General features: G+C 43.0%; 3 protein-coding genes and 1 long non-coding RNA gene across 4 annotated transcripts; 2 read left to right on the top strand and 2 right to left on the bottom strand.

Annotated features, from left to right (window-relative positions):
• Window positions 1–447: 447 nt before the first annotated feature.
• On the top strand, window positions 448–3000 carry LOC109756581 (uncharacterized). The gene is made up of 3 exons (XM_020315429.4): window positions 448–857; window positions 2181–2310; window positions 2698–3000. The coding sequence occupies exons 1-3, from the start codon at window positions 625–627 to the stop codon at window positions 2734–2736; spliced, it is 402 nt and encodes a 133-aa protein (XP_020171018.1). The 5' UTR covers window positions 448–624; the 3' UTR covers window positions 2737–3000.
• A 112-nt stretch (window positions 3001–3112) lies between these two features.
• Window positions 3113–6985, bottom strand: LOC109756582 (DEAD-box ATP-dependent RNA helicase 17). The gene is made up of 10 exons (XM_020315430.3): window positions 6752–6985; window positions 6263–6335; window positions 6052–6161; window positions 5529–5672; window positions 5326–5434; window positions 4859–5220; window positions 4698–4771; window positions 4255–4559; window positions 3703–3949; window positions 3113–3570 (listed from the first exon to the last, which is right to left on the bottom strand). The coding sequence occupies exons 1-10, from the start codon at window positions 6915–6917 to the stop codon at window positions 3316–3318; spliced, it is 1845 nt and encodes a 614-aa protein (XP_020171019.1). The 5' UTR covers window positions 6918–6985; the 3' UTR covers window positions 3113–3315.
• Window positions 6986–7844: 859 nt separating this feature from the next.
• Window positions 7845–12080, bottom strand: LOC120976801 (uncharacterized). Its single transcript, XR_005773240.3, has 2 exons — window positions 11915–12080; window positions 7845–8506 (listed from the first exon to the last, which is right to left on the bottom strand). It is a non-coding gene; the product is annotated as an uncharacterized lncRNA (long non-coding RNA).
• A 5703-nt stretch (window positions 12081–17783) lies between these two features.
• On the top strand, window positions 17784–18852 carry LOC109756589 (salicylate/benzoate carboxyl methyltransferase-like). The gene is made up of 3 exons (XM_040393440.2): window positions 17784–18089; window positions 18159–18425; window positions 18508–18852. The coding sequence occupies exons 1-3, from the start codon at window positions 17784–17786 to the stop codon at window positions 18850–18852; spliced, it is 918 nt and encodes a 305-aa protein (XP_040249374.2).
• Window positions 18853–21549: the final 2697 nt, after the last annotated feature.

The following is a 21549-nucleotide window of genomic DNA, read 5'->3' as shown; positions in this document are numbered from 1 at the left end:
ACATGGACCTCTTGGTAAAATTACCTTTTTGTTTTCTGTGTTCTCAAGCACTCTCTGGTTTGAAATTCATGTCGTTTTCTAAATCATACAAGATCCAAGATACTTCAATCACGCGTTTCTTTATATCCCAACGTTTTAAAAAAATCATGCGAAATGAAACGACCATTATCCAAAAGCAAGGTTTCCTTTTGGGTGTGGCTGGATCTCGGTCAGCTAAGATTTTAACCAAGTCTCGGTCGAGTGACACAACATATAAAAAAAAAAAGGAAGAAACGAAACTAAAAGAAATTTTTGCACGAGCCTCCACGTAAGGTATCATGAATATAGCACCGTCAACTCTCTTCCACTTTTGTTTTGTTTTGCAAAATCCGGCTCTAAACCGGACAATGCCAATCAAGTGCACCCATGATGGGCCAATGATTTGCTTTTTTCACTTTTTAGGGGCGTGAGCGCAAATACCAGTATTATCTGAGGGCCTGCGCGCAAAAGCCCAACCACCAACCAAACTTGCACGAGATCTTCTTCTTCAGTCCAAAGAGGGAAAGAAGACTATTTTCCACCTCGATCCCATCGCCGTCTCTCCCCACACCTCGATCCCGCCGCCGCCGCCTGCCCCCACCCACCATGGCGCGGGCGAAGCCGTCGTCGTCGTCGGCGAAGAAGAGCCAGGCGGCGCAGCAGGGCGACGGGGCCGGGCACGCGGCGCCGTCCGGCCTCGCGCGGTACCTCGACCCGGAGGCGCCGTGGGACAAGGACCGGCTGCTGGACGCCGTGCACTGGATCCGCCAGGCCGTCGGGCTCGCCTGCGGCCTCCTCTGGGGCGCCGTCCCGCTCGTCGGCGCCGCCTGGATCGTCCTGTAAGCGCCCCGAATCTCCCGCCCCCCGTCCTTTTCTCTCTTCTCTTGCCCGTGGAGTCATGCCCGGCAGCAGCTCCCCTCTCGCCTCACCGGCTATCTGCTCTCCTCGACCTCCGGCTCCTCCCCGTTCCGCGTGACGAAGCCGGCCGGAGGAGCGGCGACCGAGAGAGGGTGACCTGGGGGAGCGGGAGAGGTGGTCACCGCCGTCCGCGCAGGTGATCCGAGGCGCCGCGGGGGCGGTGACCGGGGAGCAGAGCCTGGGCGGCGGGCGCGGCGGATGCGGGAGGTCGCGGTGGATGTGGTGGATGCAGTGGGCTGGCGGGCGCGGGAGGTTGTAGCGGATGCGGCGGCGACAGAGGAGCAGAGACTTGCCGGGACAGAACTGCTGTGGTCTGGAGGAGCGTCCAGCCGCTCTTGCTCTTCTTGCGCTATGATTGCGGCCATGTAGAGTAGCTCCTCTTCGTCGGACGAGGAATCCAAGAAGTATTGCCAGGCCAAGCTGCGACGGCGGCCGCTCATTTCGTTGCGGGAGATTGCGGAGAGATGGGGAATGGGATGTGGAAGAGGAGACAGAGCTAGGACAGGAGTGTGTGTGAGAGAGAGATATATGGGGGATGAACTTGTGTATATGGACATGAAAACTAGCCGTTGGAGAACTAAAAAAAGGGCAGCCCGGTGCCCGTAGCTCCCGCTCGCGCAGGGTCCGGGGAAGGGTCCGACCACTTTGGGTGGTCTTTGGTACGGAGGTGGCTCCCCTGACGTACTGTGCCCTGCCAACCTACATGCTGGCCCACACGTCAGGGGAGCCTCCTCCCTTTGGTACGTAGCCTTTCCCTACATTTTTGCAAGCGGCCGTTTCCAGGACTCGAACACGTGACTCCAACAGCTTTACCGCTGCGCCAAGGTTCCCCTTCGTTGGAGAACTAGCTGTTACAAATGTTATTTAGGGGGTGCCATTTCGGGGTGCTGCTGGAGTTGAACGGATTTTAGGAGGAATAATGTTGTTCAGGGAGTTGCTGGATTTGCAAGGCCTGAGCACAGCACACATGTTTCTTGTAGTACCTCAACTGGGTTCTCCTTTTTTTTGCCCTGGCCGGGGTGTAAGGATCTTGCCGTTTCAGTTATTTCTGGTATTGTGAGTAATAATTAGCTGTTTTCAAATTTGGAATGTGGGCAAGGCTTTCGTACAAATTGAGATCCAGTGTTGCTGCCATGAGCCCGTTGAGATGTATTTTTTGTTGGAATGTGTTTTTGGTTATTAGGGCCCTGTTTTAGCTACCTGTTTGTGAGCTTTTGATGGTTATACTGCCTGATTTCTCACAGGTTCGTGGCCATTTCTTCTGGCATAATTTACTGGTACTATGCGCACCTATTGAAGGTCGACGAGGAAGAATTCGGAGGCCATGGCGCGCTGCTTCAGGAGGGGATGTTTGCATCTTTCACCCTTTTCCTGGTAAAGCCTTTCATTCAACAATTTTGGTTTCCTAAACCCAGACTGCATTTATTGGTTCTTTCTACCATCATGATGTTGCTGTTCTCTGTAATCATTCTGAAATCCAGTCTGCAGTAGCAAGTACATAAAAGGTTGAAGTAGTAATAGCACATAGCAAGTCCTTGTCAGAGAAATGGATGTATCTGACATATTTTAGGATTTATCCATTTCTTCGACAAGGCACATAGCAAGTACTTGTCGGAGAAATGGATGTATCTAGACATATTTTAGGTCTTCGACAAGTATTTCCGGACAGAGGGAGCACATTACTTCTTTGACAATGCATATTCAATCAGCAGATGATGTTTACTTACAAACTGACAAGAAGATTGTTGTTTCTTGTTGCAGCTTTCATGGATTCTTGTGTACAGTTTGGCTCACTTTTGATGAGAAGCTCCTTTGTTGAACATACCGTGATTTGGGATCGGATTGGCGGAAAAAAATTCACCAGAACTCTGTAGATTATTGAAGAGCCCTAGAACAGCATTGTATGAAATCGGTTCAGGCAGTCATGTTGTCTCTGAATCCCAGTGTAATTTTGATAGAACATCTTAGCATACCAGTTGTTGGCAGAACATGTTCAGTATGCTTGACATGTAACTATTGGATATCATTCTCTTGCGTCGATTCAATAAAATGTTTTAACATGTAGATCATCATTAGATTTTGTTATTTCATGATTTCGAGCTCATCGTGAGATTTTGTTATTTCGTGATTTCGAGCGAGCAGTTGCTTCCAAACGGATGAACAGACGAGCATGAGGTTTTGACAAACAAGAGTTATGATCAAAGATAATCAAACATTTTACATCCAAGGAAACGTAACAAAATCCTGTGATTGCACAGTAAATTAGTTGTCTAGCTCTCGTGAGTTTCTTGCAAAAATCGCTGCTGCTGTTAGTTTCATGATCCACCATCCATCAGGTGCTGTCTCCTGTGTGACGATCTTCTATTACCATATGGGAATTCACTTCTTGGTGGGGAATTTTCTCTGCTTGGTCGGTCCTTGTCCTTCGCGTTTCTGTTCTTTCTTCCTCTTCTTGAGTTGCACCTGGTGCGACCTCCCGACCAGCGAGGGTTGCTCCTTCAACCCGAAGCTTCTCGCGACATGTCCCAGGTGGAGCTTCTTCACCATGAAAATCTTCTTCAGCTCGCCTCGGTGGGCGGTGTAGGCGCGAAGCCAGGAACAGAAGGCATCCCTTGCACGCTTATTTGTTGTGGCCTGGATAAGAGTACATGATAGCACATTTGTTGAGATCCGCAGAAGCATGATATTTTACAATAAAGAAGCAATCGAAGCTGTTCTTCTAGCTATGCAAGAGTCAACTGAAGGAAGGAGAAAAAAATGTGTTACCTCGGATGCGACGTAATTTTCCAGCGTTCTCTGTACAGAGAGTATCCATGGGTGCATATCTAAAGATATTGGCTTCCTCTTGAGAGGCTTCTCTCCGTTCACAGGGAAACCGTCTAAAACCTTTTGGAAGGGGTATTCAGTCAGAGATACACCGTGTAGCTCTAGGTCTTTCAAGTAGTCGAGTTCAACAGGTTGGAGAAATAAGAGGGCCTCTCCCTTTTCACCAATCCTTGCAGTTCTTCCAACCCTATAACAAACAACTGATGTTATTGAAACTCAAGCATACCCAGAAGAAGATGCTAGTGCAGACGAAGTATGAGGTAAACTGTCTTTATTAGCTTATAATATCAAATCTTCTTAAAAGAACTACAAAACGCCACAGCATTCACAAGAAAGAGCTAAACAGTGTACAAGATTGACAGTAATGAAGAGAAAGAACTCTGTGTGTTTGCTTCATTCAGTTGCATATGAACAAAGAATCTGGCAACAATTATGGAGAAAATATGAGACCAGTATAACCTAAAAATGCATGACATGAGATGCTTAAGGTACCTGTGAACATATTCAGAAGCCTCCCCAGGTGAATCATACTGTATGATGCACCTAACTTTCGGAATGTCCAAGCCTCTAGCAGCAACATCAGTACATACAAGGATTGCAGATTTTTCCGAACTGAACCCCAAGTATGACTTTTTGCGGTCTTCCTGGTCCATGTTACCATGTAAACGGAACACTTTGCAGCCAAGGAATTTTTGCTTCTTATCTGTGTCTAATGCGAGGCCACGGCTCCACTCAAGCTGGCTGAGTACAGTGTGGTGGAAATCTACAGCGTCACATGTTGACATGAAAACAACAACCTGCAGAAGGAAGATGAAAACTTACTCAAAATAGTTCAATTCTCAGGACGAACAGAACATACAGGATGACAAGCAAAATTTGCAGTGGAAAAAAATTAGTGTAGTGAAAGTTAAGCAGCTTCATGGTTATCAAATTACCTTCTGGGACACTTGTCTTTCAAATTGAGATTTCAGAATGGTAAGAAGAACCGCAAGCCTCGAACCACATGAAACTGCATAAAACAAAAAAGCATTGCAGTAACTACCAAAGCAACACATGACAAGCAATGTAAACTTCCAAGCGAGCAGATTTCCGCTACCTTTAACATATCTTTGAACCAATTGTGCAGGAAGCTTAAAATCATCAACCGCAGGTTCCGCTATATTGTTGTGCTTGTCAGGTATTTCCTCCTCATCGTCGGATAATAAGGAAGTGTGCTTCTTCCCTAGGGCACTGGACCTCTCAGAAGGCTTCTTTTGTTCGTCAAGTCCAATCATCACTGGGTTCTTCAAACTAATGTTGGCTAAGCGGTTCACCTTTTCGTTGAGAGTTGCTGATAAGAGAAGGTTTTGCCTTTGCATAGGGTCGGTTTTGCTTTTATTCTCATCAGAAGCATCGTTCCTGGAACCCAAGAGCCCTAGTATATCCTCGACTGCTTTTCCAAAACCAAGCTCAAGAATGCTGCATGAATACAAATAAACACCGTCGCAGTAAGAGTTGTGTCCATTGGATACGATGTCTTTATGGAAAAGTGTCAAGCAAATAATGAGTTTATGACTAGCAGACCTGTCAGCTTCATCAAAAACTATCCAGCGCAAATTTGAATAAACAAATGATGAAGTATGTTGTAAGTGGTCCAGAAGGCGCCCAGGAGTGGCAATTAGGATTGATATTCCTAGAGAAAACATGGGGAGTCAAAATACAAGATTGTATGAAGGCAACATTTTATATGAGAAGTTGCATCAACTCCTTGACGGGACAAGATATACCTTTCCGCAGTCTTGCTTTCTCTTTTGATCTGCTCTCACCACCCATCACATACCCAGGGACAAGCCAGTGAAAACGATGCACCAACTGCTGCGCAATCCCATAAACCTGCAAGCACAGCTCCCGCGTTGGAACAATTACCAACGCTGCAGTCAAATAATTAGTAACATCATTCGGAATATCGAGGGTTCTTCACAAGATAACTAGAGTGATTTGCAATTTTAAAGCTCCATAGAAATTTGATAGGTGAGTTTAATCGGGGACCCCTCCCTTCATATAGCAATTGATAGAGTTCAGTTATAGTTATATGATATGTTTTTTTTTTGCACCTTTCGGTTATGTTTCAGCCGACATATCAATCAGCTTATCAGCAACTTTCCTTATAAAGACTGGTAACATAGCTGAACTCCAGCAGATATAACCACCAACCAGATTTAATGACCAAAAAAATACCATGATAAACAGAGCATATCCACGTATATGCAGCAAAAAAAGGAATAAGAGCAGAGCGCAATGAGCCATTACCAAAAGCTCCATGAGTTCTTTCGACACGAGGCTCCCTCATCTGGAGGAGGTGGACGATCGGCGCGAGGTACGCGAGCGTCTTGCCGGTGCCAGTCGCCGCCTTCACGAGCCTGCGGTTGGCAGCGCAAACAAAAACAAAGAAACCTTTGAATACAGAAGCAGCACTGTAGTTTATGCAGTTGAGCAAAATGAGGTTCTGACGGGTGCGTACAGGTGCTGCCCTGACATGGCGACGGGGATCGCCTGGGCCTGGATCCGCGTCGGCCCCTGGAAACCCATCTTATCTACACCGGAGAAACGAAAGCACAGAAATATCAGCAAGCAAGCTGAAGGGAGTAAGAATTACTACATTAGTTCGTTGCAGAATGTGTTGGCAGCCCATCCCTATGATTGCAGGCTGTGCTCGGCAGGATACAGAGACATACATCCTACCACGGCATCCCATGTACAAAATCTCACCGAAATATGTGAGCTCTTCTGCTAGATTTGACCCAGCAACCAAGAATCTATCCTCCACTCGTCCCAGTCAGGACAGAGAGCCATGAAATTTGTGTTCTTTCTACACTAATTTGATGGTATATACAGACTAAATGTCTCAATTAGTCGCTGTTTCGATGGGAAGCTCGAACAGGGAAGGAAAATACATGGACGACACTAGACGGAGGCATGGCGAGTTGGAGAGGGGGAGGGAGGGAGGGACCTTGGAGGTGGGCGCAGAGTGTGGGGTGGAGGCCGAGGTCGGCGAAGGAGCGCGAGGAGAAGAGCCCCTCCGCGTCGTCCTCATTAGCCTTGGCCTTGGCCTTCGGCGCCGCTGGAGCCGCCGCTGCCGCCGGCGGCGGCCTGCCGAGCTTCCTCTTGGCGGCCATGGAGAGGGAGGTCGCGGAGGAGGAGGGGAGGGGTTTAGGGCGAACTGAAGAGGAAACAGGGGAGACGTTTTTCCGCCTTCCCAGAGCGTTTACGTACTACCGAGTCGTGGTTTAACTGGGCCTGGGCTGTGTCACGTTAGGCCCACCTTATCAAGCCCAGAATTTGTCCAAGAAAAATAAGACCCTCCCCCTATCACAAAAAAAATTTAAAAAAATCAGGCCCACTTTTCGTCAGATGAACAAGATGTCCCTGCTGTCCAAAAGGAAAAGGTGAGCCCTAAATGAAATCATATGAAATGCGAATTATATATTGGGTGAACAAGTTACAATTGTTTTTTTTTTCGGGAACAAGTTACAATTGTTGGTGACATAGGCATCAATACCATTTCACAGTTTCTCTTTGTTTCTCTATGTGATTTTGATCTGGACCTTTTAGGGGTTGTAGAAACATGTGTTTTTTTTTTGCGGGAATTGTAGAAACATGTGTTGGGAGCATCCACAAATTTTTTTGGAGTTTTTTTTGTAACTTTTGAATTTGGCTTTCATGAGTTGGGAGCACGGTATCATCTAAACCTTGGAAGCACCGGATCTCATCAGGGATCAAACCTAAGGTTCAGTGACCTGTGTATCTCATCAACCATAGTGGGTGATGTGGAGCCTATGACCAGGGGTAGTCTTGCATGAGTTACCAATTCGAGAAAAGGAGCTAACTCATGGTCAGCATGACAAAAGATCATATTTTCTCCCTTTCTCATACAAAAATATGATGCTTTTCACTATGGAGATCAGAGAAAATACGCCACCGCCTGCCCATTTCTGTGGTTTTCGCCAGGGTAAACAGTATTTATTTTGTTAAGAGCAGGAACTCAGATTACTTTATCATATACAGCGCCAAGAGAATATCTATACACTATAGTGGTACCAAGCTTTACATGATACCATGAAACCAATATCAAAATACAGTGAAAACAGTAACAGAAAAAGGGTTTATTTTAATGAGTATTAAAAAATTCAACCAAAACCGTCATATGTATCAACTATCAAGTGCAAGGAAAATAATAATAATCTTTGAACAGTGCACATCTCCCTTTTTTTTAGTGACCTCGGAATCTTTAACAGATTGTGTCTCTTCTTTCTAGCAGTATAGATTGCATCTGGATGTGCATTTTCATGACATGATGGTTAACACTGCTGTCGATGTTGTAAACAAAATTCAGAGGTGTTTACACTCCTTGAACATTGGTAGAGCTGCATCGCTCAATTAGGAACCTTGATAATGACTGAAACCAAGGCCAGCGTTCCTAATATAACTTTCTTTATGTCTGATGCGCAGCCGGGCCTAGGGATAATCGACAGGATGACGGCTGCAATCTGGATCATCCTCTGTCACAATCACCACGGCTGTATTTCGGGAACAAAACACTTTGTTTACATCGACACCACAGCTCAGTACTCAGTTTAATAACAAGACCCCTTCCTCTAGATCCCTCCTTCTCCAAGCTTCTGATTTGATCCTGCTGCTGCTGCTTAATAACCAACATGTGTGTTTCCCTGCTTTTGCTACTTGCTCAGATCAGATGAGGAGCCTCCTGCAAATAAAAAGGAACAAAGCTATTAGGGGCGTCGCAATTTCAGAATTGCCTTAACAAGTACCAGAGGTGAGTCCTTTTTCTGTTATATTGATGCTAAACATTCTAGGTTTAACCAGGTAAAATAGTCATGCTCGTTTCCGCAAGCCTTCGGAAAATATCTCTTTCATCAGTAATTCAGTATATGGCATGCCAAAACAATCATAAGCTGAAGAAGAGGGAAAATAATAAGTGCTCGCCGAGCAGAATTCCGTTTTACGGACAGACAACAACAGTTGGAGTCCGGATCACTCCAGAAAATAATAAGCTTAAATTTCCCTCTCTTTTTTGTGTGTGTGCAGGCAACAATCTGATTCATTTGCTGTGGTACAAAGAAAAATCACATGCGCCTTGTTCAGTTCTGCCAGGAGAATCCTCCATTTGAAGTGGAACAGAAAGAGGTTTTCCAGAATGGCAATTGAACCTCTCCTTGCCGATCTGGACAGCGCTTCCTCTTCCCAGCAGCAACTCACCGTGGACAGCTACGACCTGAGTAGTCCGCTGTTCCTGGCCCAGCCAACAACCACTGGAGCAAGCACATATCTGCATGCTGCAGCCACCAGCCCCGGGTTGTGCAACTTTAATAGCAGCCTTGTACAAAACCAATTTCAGATTGCCGCAAGGGGTAGCCCTGAGCACCGCCAGATCAGATCAAACGATGCTCTTCACTACATAAGCCAGATGCTAATGGAGGACGTTGACGAGACACCGGTTGGCGTGTGCCAAGAGGAGGCTGCTCTCCAGGCTGCCGAGAAACCATTCCGTGACATCCTTGGGCCTGTATACCCGCCGGCTACTAACTGGCCGTCATTGCATAGCAACAACGAAACAGGTAACTCTCATAATAGTTGGACCAGCCGTTACAAGAGGCTCTGGAGCGCTAGCTTCTGTAATGACTACTCCAGTTACAGCATGTTACAGCCCTTAACAAACCCGCTGAGTCCATGTACCTGCAATAGGAGTCTTTCTCTACAAAAACGTCCATTTATAAGTGTTGGACCGACTTCTAGGTCTGGTTTCCCTGCCTTGCATCGTCAGAGAGGTGTCGAGGAGGCAACGGTGGCTGCTCCAAGTATTGATAAGCTGGTGATATATTTAGAGAATGGCATACTTTCTATTACCAAACTGACTACAAATGCGAAAGTAGGAGAGAGGAGCGAAAATGCAATCTTTGAGGTGGCAGACCCAAGTGACTGGGATATCTTGGAAGGAAGGAGCAATAAACATCTTGCCTTCACCACTTGTGCAATAATTCGAAATGAAAATTTCGACCGAATTCTGCTATGCTATGGTCGGAAGAGTTTCGAACAAATAACAAGATCACAAAGAGGGATGGCAGAGGAAGGCAGCAAGAGCTCGATGAAAGGCCGGAGCAAAGGACGTCAGAAGTTATGGCAGAGGAAGCAACCGAGGAGAGAGTTGGTTGATCTCAGGACTCTCCTCGTCAATTGCGCACAAGCTGTGGCAGAACACGACCACCTGGTGGCCAGTGAACTCCTGAAGAAGATAAGACAGCACTCCTCAGCAGATGGTGATTGCACTCAGAGACTGGCATTTTACATGGCGGATGGCCTCGCGGCACGCTTGGCTGGGATCGGGAGTCAAGTTTATCGCAACCTCATGGAGAGGCGAACAAGTACCACAGATTGGTTAGACGCTTGCAGCCATTTTCATGCATCCTGCCCTTTCGACAGGACGTCACACTACTTTGCCAGCCAAGCAATTCTTGATGTTTCACAAGGGCAACCAAGGGTGCACATCGTTGATTTCGGTATCGGCTTCGGCCTTCAGTGGCCATTAATGATTCAGAGGTTTTCACAGCAAGAAGAGGGAGCCCCTAAGCTTCGGATCACAGGTATAGACGTTCCCCAGCCAGGTTTACACCCCTGCGAAATGATTGAGGAGACAGGGAAGCGGTTGGCTGATTATGCAAACATGTTCAAGGTACCTTTTCAGTATCAGGGCATTGCAGCTTCAAGATGGGAGACCATCAAAATTGAGGATCTTAACATTGACGAGGATGAAGTTCTGATAATCAACTGCATGTTCCGGATGAAGAATCTCGGTCATGAAACCGAAGCCGTAAATAGTAGGGATAGGGTGCTAAAAACTATGAGGAGGATGAACCCAAAGATTCTTATTTTGGGCACCGTGAATGGGTTAAGCTGTTCACCCTTCTTCATACAACGCTTCAAAGAGGTTATGTTCCATTATTCTTCAATGTTTGACATGCTTGATGCAAATATTCGACAGGATAACAAAGCAAGAAAGTTGATTGAGAAGATCCTATTTGGGCAGGATGCACTTAACATCATAGCATGTGAAGGTGCAGAAAGAACTGAGAGGCCAGAAAGTTACAGGCAGTGGCAAGCAAGGTGCCTCAAGGCTGGGTTCCAGCAGCTTCCTGTCGACCCAGCCATGTTAAAGATAATACTACAAATGAAGAACTTACGTTCTCATGAGGAATTCTTTGTTGTTGAAGATCGCGGTTGGCTGCTACAAGGATGGAAAGGGAGGGTACTTTATGCTATATCCAAATGGAAACCTAATGAAACATATGATGATAAGTAAGATTCAGACAGTTTTACCTTTCCAGAGATTATATATGATGATAAGTACTTTATGCTGTTGAAGATGTCTTCAACTTTCTGGCAAAGGCTACTACAGTGGCTAACCACTCTGTTTTTACCTTATCTTTCGCTCTCATCCCATTTGTAAGGCTATAAAGCCAAGGTTCGAGAAACTTCCAGACTATTCTGCTTGTATCGGGGTGAACCTTAGCCGCCAGTGTTCCTGATTGGCCCTTAAGGTGTATCTGAGCTTCGCCCAAATTACTCGCAATCAAGCCCCGAATTCGCTATGTTCCACTGTCGTGGGTGAGTGCTTCTGAATTAACTGGACCTTCAGCCCCTAGCTGGGTCTGTTGGTCATTGTTTTGTATAGTGGACAAAAAGGTGACTGTAAAATACTTTTTCTTCTGTCGTTTTTTTTTAATTCCTGATGAATAAACTGGATCAGTTGGCCTACAAGACATGAGATTAATGGTAATACCATACCTAGACAGTGGATTTTCTATTTCCGATTTGAAGACGGCAATTGGGCTTAATCTAAACGGGAATTCAATAGAATGCACCAATGTTCACACATAGGAGTATTTATTACTCTCTCCATATCACATCTTTGGTGGGTGACGCTTTGGACATGCCTTGTGTCAAACTTCTACTACTTTAAACTACGAACATCATTTTGAAAATCAGGAAATCATATGTACAGATTTTTTTTTTCTCAAAAAAGACGTGGACGACATTAGGGGGTTGAGCTCCTAGTTCCCCGAGGGCTCCAAATCAGAGAGGGGGAGGGGGGAGGGACCTTGGAGGCGGGCGAAGGAGCGCGAAGAGAAGAGCCCCTCCGCGTCTTCTTCCTTGGCTTACGCCTTCGCATTCGCCGGCGGCGACCTGCGGAGCTTCCTCTTGGCGGCCATGGAGAGAGAGGTCACGGAGGAGAGGAGGGGAGAGGGAGAGAGGGCGCTTTCCGCCTTCCGAGAGCGTTTACGCACCTGCCGAACTGCTGGGTCGTGTTTTGACTGGGCCTGGGCCCTGGGCTGTGTCACGTTAGGCCCACCTGATCATGCCAGCTCATCACCCTATATACCTGAGAGTGATTTTGCTCCAAAAAAAAAAAACTGATAGTGATCTTCAAAAAGAATAACTTCTAATTTTCTAAGCGTGCTTCCACATTATAAAAATTGTTATAACCGTTAAATTTACTAGCTTGATCCAGTAGCATCTGTTCGATCTATGCATGAGAGTCCTCTATCATGTAACATAGTATGTAACATGCATGAGCGCATTCGGAGTGGGTTTTAGGTACACCTACATCTAAAAGTGACATGCACATAGTTTCAATCGCAAGGACTAAATTAATATTTTACACAATATTTAAAAACTACTAGGACAATGCCTGTGTGCGCCACAGACAACATTTAGCAATTTCATCGACGAATCTGTGAAGAATTACTTCATATTGTAGTTGAATGTCAGTGCATTACGGTAAAATATATATTACCGTGATGACCAAAGGCGTAAGAAAGACGAAAATCAAGCATAACCAAATGTTTCCCCAACATTTGCTAAAAAAAGTGTTCGCAACTTAGAAAGAAACTGATAGCATGAGTTTGAACTTAGTTCCTGAATACATGCATGATTTAACTTTTCATTCTAAGTATGCTAAGTATAATGCTATAAAATTTATTACCTCGTGAGATCAACATAGTCGGAGACATCAGACAACTCCAGCTGTTGTGAACTTTAGACAACCCTAACTAACATACAACTATGCAATGTTGGCATTGTTCAACCAGTTCTATATCAGTCTTAACTAAAGCCGGCCTTTAGCTATTTTTCTCTACACACAGACAAATATCAAGAGAAATGAATGCGACTTCTGTGAGACAAACTACACAAAAATATACAGAACATCACCTTGCCCGTTGACCCCCTCTCTAAGTTGTCCAACTATTTTGAAATCCACTCGAAAAAAACATGAAATATGCACCGAATTGAACAGGAAGCAAAGTTGAAAAGATCCCTCACACACATATTGTTCGATGGAAGTTCCAGTTATTTTAATCTTTGCCAGCAAGCAAGTCTTATTGCAACAATCCTTTCACCCTGAGATCGCTTGAGTAACTGTGTGGGTAGCAATATGAAACTAAATTGGCGTCTGGATGTTGTGCGGAGAGACCTTGGTGGGCATGAGGCTCCTGAACACATTCTCACTCTTCATCTCCCCGGCTCACTGCTTCAGCGCCTGCAGCTTCGCCGTGTCCCCATACAAATCCTCGCTGGCGGCGATCGGCCTCTTGACGCACACCAGCGCCAGCCTCGCCTTGGACGATGAGGTAGAGGACTCCAACACCATGGCCGCAGTGGCGATGGCATCGACGACCTTGAGGAACACAGAGGCTGATGTGGCCGCAGTGCCGCCCATGGGCTCGGCAGCCGTGCGCGCCACCTCGAGGTCGGAAGTGGCGAAGCCCCAGGCATGGGTTAGCACGGGCACGTAGCTGGCTACGACGGCGGCAAGATCCTTGTGGCATTCGGAGGAGGAGCTTGTCAAGGACGCAAAGGAACGCCGAACGTAGGCCAATGCCAACCCAATTCAAAATTCATTCAAAATTAATCTTTAAATTCCCGCAGTAACGCGTGGGGAAATCACCTAGTTTATCATAGATACGTGACCATTCTCAAAGCTTTTTACGGTACCACTATACCAATCTCAAAAGGCAGAGAAAATAATTACGAAAAAACTGATGTTTTAATGAGGTAAAGCACAACAAACTACCCTCCAAAAATTGAACCATTATATATATCAACTATCAGGGCCCAACTGAAGAAAAGCTTGTCCAACATCGTCTGAGATGGTTTCAGCATATTCAGCGCAGGCCTCCAGAAACTCCAGTGCATAGAGGACGGCTAAAGCGTGCGGAGAATGTCAACAGAGGTCGGGGTAGACCGAATTTAACATGAGATGAGTCCTCAAAATTATTTAGCTTATTCTCTCAATTTCAATCGACCGCTGCTGGATTTAGTATATCTAATATGAATTGGCGATCAGAACACATATGGGTAGAACTTCTAAAAGGTTCTCGAAAAAGGTGAAACCTGGATCAACGCGTCATTAGGTCAAGAGAAGTTCCGATTGAAGTTCAATATGAATCTTTGGGGACTTATCATGAGATTTATGCCCACTATCTAATAATGGGAAATAGAAAAAAGAAATTCGTTCGGTTAAGAGAGGCCTGAAGGATTGGAGTATCACCAAAGAACTAACTATGGACAGGGGTGCGTGGAAGTTTGCTATCCACGTGCCAGAGCCATGAGTTGGTCGCGAGATCTTATGGGTTTCACCTCTAGCCTACCCAAACTTGTTTGAGACTAAAGGCTTTGTTGTTGTTATTGGTGTACATATATCAACTATCAAATGGAAACAAAATACAAGTTTTTTGAATAGTCTCTTCATTTTCTTTTCAATTATGTCCGAAATTTTAATACATTTTGTTTTATTTTCTTCTACTAGTATTTTCTTGGCCTGTTCTTCTAGTAGTATAGATTGAATCTCGACATGCATTTTCATGACCTGATAACTAACACTGCTGTCGATTTTGTAAATAAAATTCAGAGGCATTTACACTCTTAGACATTTGGTACACCTGTATCACTCTAGCCTAGGTAAAATACTTCAGATACACGGCAGAGCATGAGTGCAAATCTCATCAACTAGCTAGGCACCAACAATTCAATTTTGAACTAAGATAATCATGAAAAAAATATGATACTTTTATTGAGATAGAGTACAACAAACTATCCTCCATGGAGGCTGAAATTTTTGAAAAATAAAATAAAATCAAACTTTTAACTTGTAAAAAAAATCTGATTTTTTTACAAGTAAACAAAGATGTGAATGATGTGTATGTGTGTAAAATTTTAGGATGAAATACCTTAAACTGCGATTTGTGCCAAAGAAAAAACAAATTCATGGACTTTGAGGATGAATAGTGCATCTACTAAAAAGCCTCTGATTTGTTTTTAATAGCACTCATTTTAACGTATTTTCATCCTAAAAATTTACACACTTGTGCATTATGTCTTTAAGTATATCTATATTTATTTTAAAAAAACTGAAACAAGCAAATTTGAATTCTGATCATTTCAAATTTGGCTTCCATGGAGGCCAAGCTCCATTGAGCATTTTCATCACCCATGGTGCAGAATAAGTTATTCTTCACCTAAGGTAATCTTACAATCTTTCAAAAATAAATTACATTTGGAATACAAATATTTACATTCATATTGGTTCATTATGTAAAAATTGGCATATGAAAACAAAAATATAGGTCATAAGACCAGAAAAAATGTATTTTATGTATATTTTATACTATGTTTTTACGTATGATAATTTTACATAACATAAAATATTTTTGGAAAGATAATATATTTTCTTATGTTCTCTTTTTATGTATGAAATAAGACAAAATTTACAGAACATAAAATTACGATGCATTAATGTTAAAATAGAGGGGGTCGAGAATAACTATTCCTCACCCATGGTGACGAATAGTCAATCCCTTCTTTGGATTACCTCGGATATTTTTAATAATTCAATTAGGGAACCTTAATAATGTTGAAACCCATGCAAGCGCTGCTAATAAACCCTTTTTTATAGGTCCGATGGTGGCCAGGCCTAGAACTAATCGATAGGATAACTGCTGTAATCTGGACTCATTCTCTGTCACAACTAGTAGACTGCCCGTGCGTTGCCACGGGCTTCTGAAAATTTGTATTTGTTGCATGTCAAATTTTACATACTCCCTCCTTCCATCTATATAGGGCCTAGTACGTTTTTCAAGACCATCTTTGACTATTGACAACATTAATAGTATATGGGATATATAATGTGAAAATTATGTCATTGGAATTTGATGGTATGCTTGTTGTAAGTTGCATGTCATATATTATTGCTCTAACATTTGGTCAAAGTTAGCCTCGAAAAATGCATTAGGCCCTATAGATGGAAGAAGGGAGTAGATAGAAAGATAGGCAATAATAAACAGAAAAATAATTGAAATAATTCACTTGCAGCGTACTTTGATAAAAAAATGTAATTCGACCCTATACACCTGATGCACAAAATAAAGAAGGTGGTACACAAACATTGACCTCTTTATTCTGCATTGCATTGCAAATGATAATAACACTTGAATGTCATTTTTAATTCTTAAAATCGATTTTCTCATGAAAGCATGTGCATTGTTATTATCCATTAATTAAAAACAACACATGAAGGATTTTTTTCCTTTTATACAAATGTTACAACCAGAAACTTCATTGCAATATGCAATTGGCTGACAAACTATTACATAATATGGATTTAGGAGCTTGACGATAAAGGGTTTCCCCCGCTTTATATTATAAAGCAACCATCCGATACAACCAGCTCACTTGGGTCGCAACACAAACAAGCCCAAAATAAAAACGAGAGAAAAAGAAAGAGAAACAAATGCCGACACCGGTAGATCAGCGAAACAAAGATGACCGGTAACCGCTGCACCCTCCGGTGAAGTACCACCCTAGATAAGATGGAGCAACCCTAGATAAGAAATCAAAGGAGAACAAGCTACAGCCGATAGAGCAACCCTAGATAAGAAATCGGGATGGATATGATTTGGTAAACTATTGGTTGTACGTGGTACGTGGATCTTTGGGTCTCGGGTGCCAATGCAACCGAATTGTTTTTTCTTTTCCCGCAAAATTAGTCAAAAATTGCTGAAACTACTTGGAAACAAGAATGCTATAGTGTTATACTTGTGCGAAAAGTTGTGCGAACAAATGAGTTCCATGGTATTCTATTTTTGATATTGTATAAAGATTACTATTCACACTTTTTGAACTCTCGATTTGTTTTTTGTTTTTTTGTCCTGAAGTCCACGGAAGTCACTCCTTCACGAATTTTTTTGTACATAATATAGCACTAGATCAAGTTTGTTTCCAAAAAGTTTCAGGATGTTTGACATTTTTTACAATTTCTAAATTATCATTTTCAAATCAGGTGCAATGGGACCCAAAGACCCGTTGGGTATTTCTGTTGTATGTGTCCTTTTGCAGCTCATTGCATTTGTTACTGATGCTAAACTCTTTCCCTCTCTGCATCATGAGTGAATTAAACAACATGAAAGGAGAAAAGAAATGTATTCAAGACAAAACAAATTCGCTTCTTGATAGTACTTATGTGCTGATGAAGAGTAAGTCACTGGAAACTACTATGGAGAATTTGGAAATTGCAGATAAAAGGAATATGCAACCTACTGAGCGAAGGAGCTAATTAGCACACTCGTTAGCAAAAAATGTTAGACTAGATTTTCTAAAGGACCACAGCCTGATTGCAGAATGCTGAGCAGAACAGGATGAAGCCTCTGATAGACGCGGCAATCACTGACTTATACAGCAACACCAACACCTTGTTGCATGCAGTGGCGGAGGCAGAAAAAAGGATTGAGGGGGCTGAGTGCTGCTGAAACAGATCAGGGAGGGCCAAACCAAAGAAAAAACATGATCTGAGCACCAAATAATCACTAAATTTACAGTCTGCATCAGCAAATTAGCAATAAATCTCAGATGTTAGGGGGGGGGGCCAGGGCCCCTGCTGGTCCCCCTGTCTTCGCCACTGGTTGCATGGAAAGATGATGATCGTGGATGTGGGCTGCTCCTCTGGCCCAAATGCGGTAGCACTGATATCAACTGCCACTGACGCCATCCATGGTAACTGCCTTCAGATAAACCAACCACCACCGGAAGTGTGTGTGCTACTAAATGGCTTGCCTGACAACGACTTCAACATGGTGGTGAAGAACTTGGTCACGCTCCGTCAAAGCAAGAAGACTATTGTTGTGACTGGTGTCGCACCGGGGTCATTTTACGAGCGATTGTTCACTAGTGACTCCTTGCATCTTGTCTGCTCGTCCAACAGCTTGCATTGGCTCTCAAAGGTGTGAGCTCAATAAATTGATCCAATTGAATTAGTTGTGGGTATCGTAAGCAAAATCTTACCTTTACAGGCTCCTGAAGATTTAACAAGGAACCACATCCCGGTATACGACATTGATGAACACGCTAGGCGTGAAAGGCTCCCTATGGTCCATGAGGCCTATGCACAACAATTCAGGAAAGATTTCTCACTTTATTTGGAGCTGAGAGCCAAGGAATTGGTCTCAGGAGGCCGAATGGTTATTTCCCTGGTAGGGACGTGTTCTAACGCAATTGCCTCCAAATTTATTCTTTTCCCGGGAATTGTAGCTCAGATCCTGAGTGTCCTGGTCGCAGAGGTACATTTCTAGCATAACACTTTTTTCTCTTGCGATCCAACGTGCCATTACCTCACCACATGGTCTATGATATGATTGGCAGGGTGTGATCGACAAAGCAAAGTTTGATTCTTTCTACGTGCCGTTGTATGGATCTTCCAGCGAAGAGCTGAGGGAGATCATCGAGGCAGAAGGCTCTTTTTCGATCAGGGAGATGCGGGTGCACGACCCTAGAACATACATGACCACCACCCTGAGCACCCCAACCAGGTTTGTGAACAATCTAAGAGCCTTATTTGAGCCGATAATAGTCCAGCATTTCGGAAAGGTTATGGATGAATTTGCGATGGCCGCGGAGCTGTATTGGAGCCTAGATGGGAGCTTGCAAGAGGAGCGTGCCAGAACATCTCGAACTATGCTAGCTGTATCCCTCGCAAAGGCATGGTGATGAGGCATAGGTGCCTGAAGATACATTTGCTGAGATCGTACTATTGCTTACTTTGAGGCAACACCATGTGCCCACTTAGTTGTGTGTGTTAGGAAATATGCAACTTGTATTTCCAGGAGGCCATAGGCCAGTACACACACACACACACACACACACACGGGATCAGAATAATATTCTGATCACAACCTAAACTGCCTGAGTAACGTGCCTGAACTTCCCTCTATATGAACCCGACCTTCGGGCTATCTTCGCAACCGTGGCTTTCCCGTGAAATATTCTGGTTAGTCGTGTTCTATATGATGTTAGTGTAATCTAAATACGTTTTTAGTAACTAAATACCGGTTGTAAATAGGAATCTCGCTCATTGACGGATTTTGCTCTCGGGTCGGGATGAAATTGCGTTTTTTGCAATTTTACTGCTTGAGTTGTTCGACCTGAACTTCTCCCAGTGCTAAGTTGAACTTCCGCCAACATTGCCCAAATGGGGCTTGCGATATACTGTTGGAAAGCTATGGACACCAGTATCATGAGCCAAATTAAATTTTTGGCAAAATGTAAGCGGTTTAAAAGCAGTTTTGAAAATCGTTTTTTCGTCATACAAAAAACGTGAATCGTATTTTCGATCGCATTGTAAAATCGTTTATCGGAATGAGGCAAATAATATGGCGTTGGAAAGCTGCTGCAAAACCGCTCCTTCCACATGTTGAATGTTTTCTCTAATTCCCTACGGTTAAAGAGTAATTTAGAAAATCGTAAAATTTCACAAACCGAACAGCCGAGTTCATATTTTCGTTGTCATTTCTAAACGGCTAATCCAATTGAGGCAAATGATATGGCGTTGGAAAGATTATGAAAATGCGCTACCTTTTAATGTTGAATTTTCTTTCTAATTTTGAACGGTTTAAAAGTGATTTATCAAACGGTCCAAGTTGCACCGAGTTCGTATTTTCGAGCTAACTTTTTAACCGTGCGTCCGAATGTAGCAAATGATATGGCATTGGAAAGCTTGAGGAAATGCGAAACGTTTTGGTATATATTGTTTCTCCCAATTCCTTACTGTTTTAAGTCAATTTTGAAAATGAATAAAAACTTATTTTCACCGTAATTTCTACAAACTTTATCGGAATGGGGCAAATAATATAGCGATGAAAAGCTAAGGAAAATGCGAAACTTTTTCATGTTGATGGTTTTCTCTGATTCCTAGCCGTTTTCAAATAATTTCGAAAATGGCAAGATTTCGTTCTGCCTTTATCGCGAAATAGATTCTTCGAAAATGCACCGCGTGAAGAACCTGAACTTTTCGGCATGTCTACTTGAACTGCACTCTGTTTTTCACGTGCTTTTTTTGCCCGTAGCTCTCCATCCACTCACCGGAACACTCACCGGAATTGAGCAAGTAATATACCGGTGGAAAGCTGATGTAAACACGCAACTTTCCCGTGTTAATCATTTTTTCATACTCACGACTATTTTAAAAGTTTTTCATCTCAAATTCATTCACTATAGTAGTCGAACTTCCTGCTGTTTTCACGTTGAACTTCTGTGACGTATTTTTGTTTGTAATTTTCTCATCCATTTCGTCAGTGTTACACAAATAATATTCTTTTTGTACAAACCTCTGTCACGATATTTTCTTTAAATTTCTCCGACCGAGGACTTGAACACACACAAATGATATTCTTGTCGTTTTGAAATAAATTAGAGAAATGACGGGATCATGATTTCTGCCTTCATTGCAAATGGAAACACACTGCATGAAGTAGTTGAACTTCTCGGGCATGTCTGTTTGAACCTCACTCTGTTTTTGACGTGCTGTTTTTTGCACTGCGTGAAGTAGTTGAACTACTGGTGCATGTATGTTTGAATTTCACTCTGTTTCACTTTATTGTTTTTTTTCTTATATGAAATACACACTATGTAGTACGTGAACTTCTGGTTATTATCATTTTGAACTTCTCTCTGGTTTGAGAGAGTTATTTTGAAACACAAAAAACAACATGTTTTTTTTTATGTATTTTGGACATCTAAATACACGGTGAACCTCTCTCACAAGAATTTTTTGAACTTTTCCTCGCAGAGCACTTGGACTTCTAGCAACCATTTTTTTCGTTTATGAGTTGTTTTTAAAAGTGCAAAAAATGGCGTTGTGTTTTTTATTTTTTGAACATGTAAATCCTAGGTTTTAATAAACTCCGAACTTCCCTGTTATTTCAATATGAACTTCACCTTTTTATATTTTGAGTAAAAATTGTATTCGATTTTTATATGGAAAAAATCAAACATGGAAATACAAGGTGAACCTCTCTCGCAAGTTTTTTTGAACTTCTCCGGACAGAGCACTTGAACTTCTTTCAACAACCTTTTAAGCTTTTATTTTTCTATACTTTTATTCTCACCTGAAATGCAATCCTTGTAGTACTTGAACCTCTCGTTGTTTTCACTATGAACTTCTGTCACATTTTTGTGTATACATCGAATTACACGCAATTGAACATCGGACGCCATTTCTTGCCATTTTAAAACATGTAATTGGAGGTCGGACATCCCACAATATTAATTATGAACAACATACACCAATTTGTTTTAACTGTTTTTTCGGAATAGAGTGTGTGATATACCCTTTGGAATAGAGCATAGGATATACCATTTGGAAAGTTTTTATTTAAATTTGAACTTCTAGATTTTTTTAATTTTAGA

Source organism: Aegilops tauschii, chromosome 1, assembly GCF_002575655.3.
Source record: "Aegilops tauschii subsp. strangulata cultivar AL8/78 chromosome 1, Aet v6.0, whole genome shotgun sequence".
Classification (NCBI taxonomy): domain Eukaryota; kingdom Viridiplantae; phylum Streptophyta; class Magnoliopsida; order Poales; family Poaceae; genus Aegilops; species Aegilops tauschii.
Note: the sequence above shows the minus strand (reverse complement) of the source record. Positions and strands in the feature narration are given on the sequence as shown.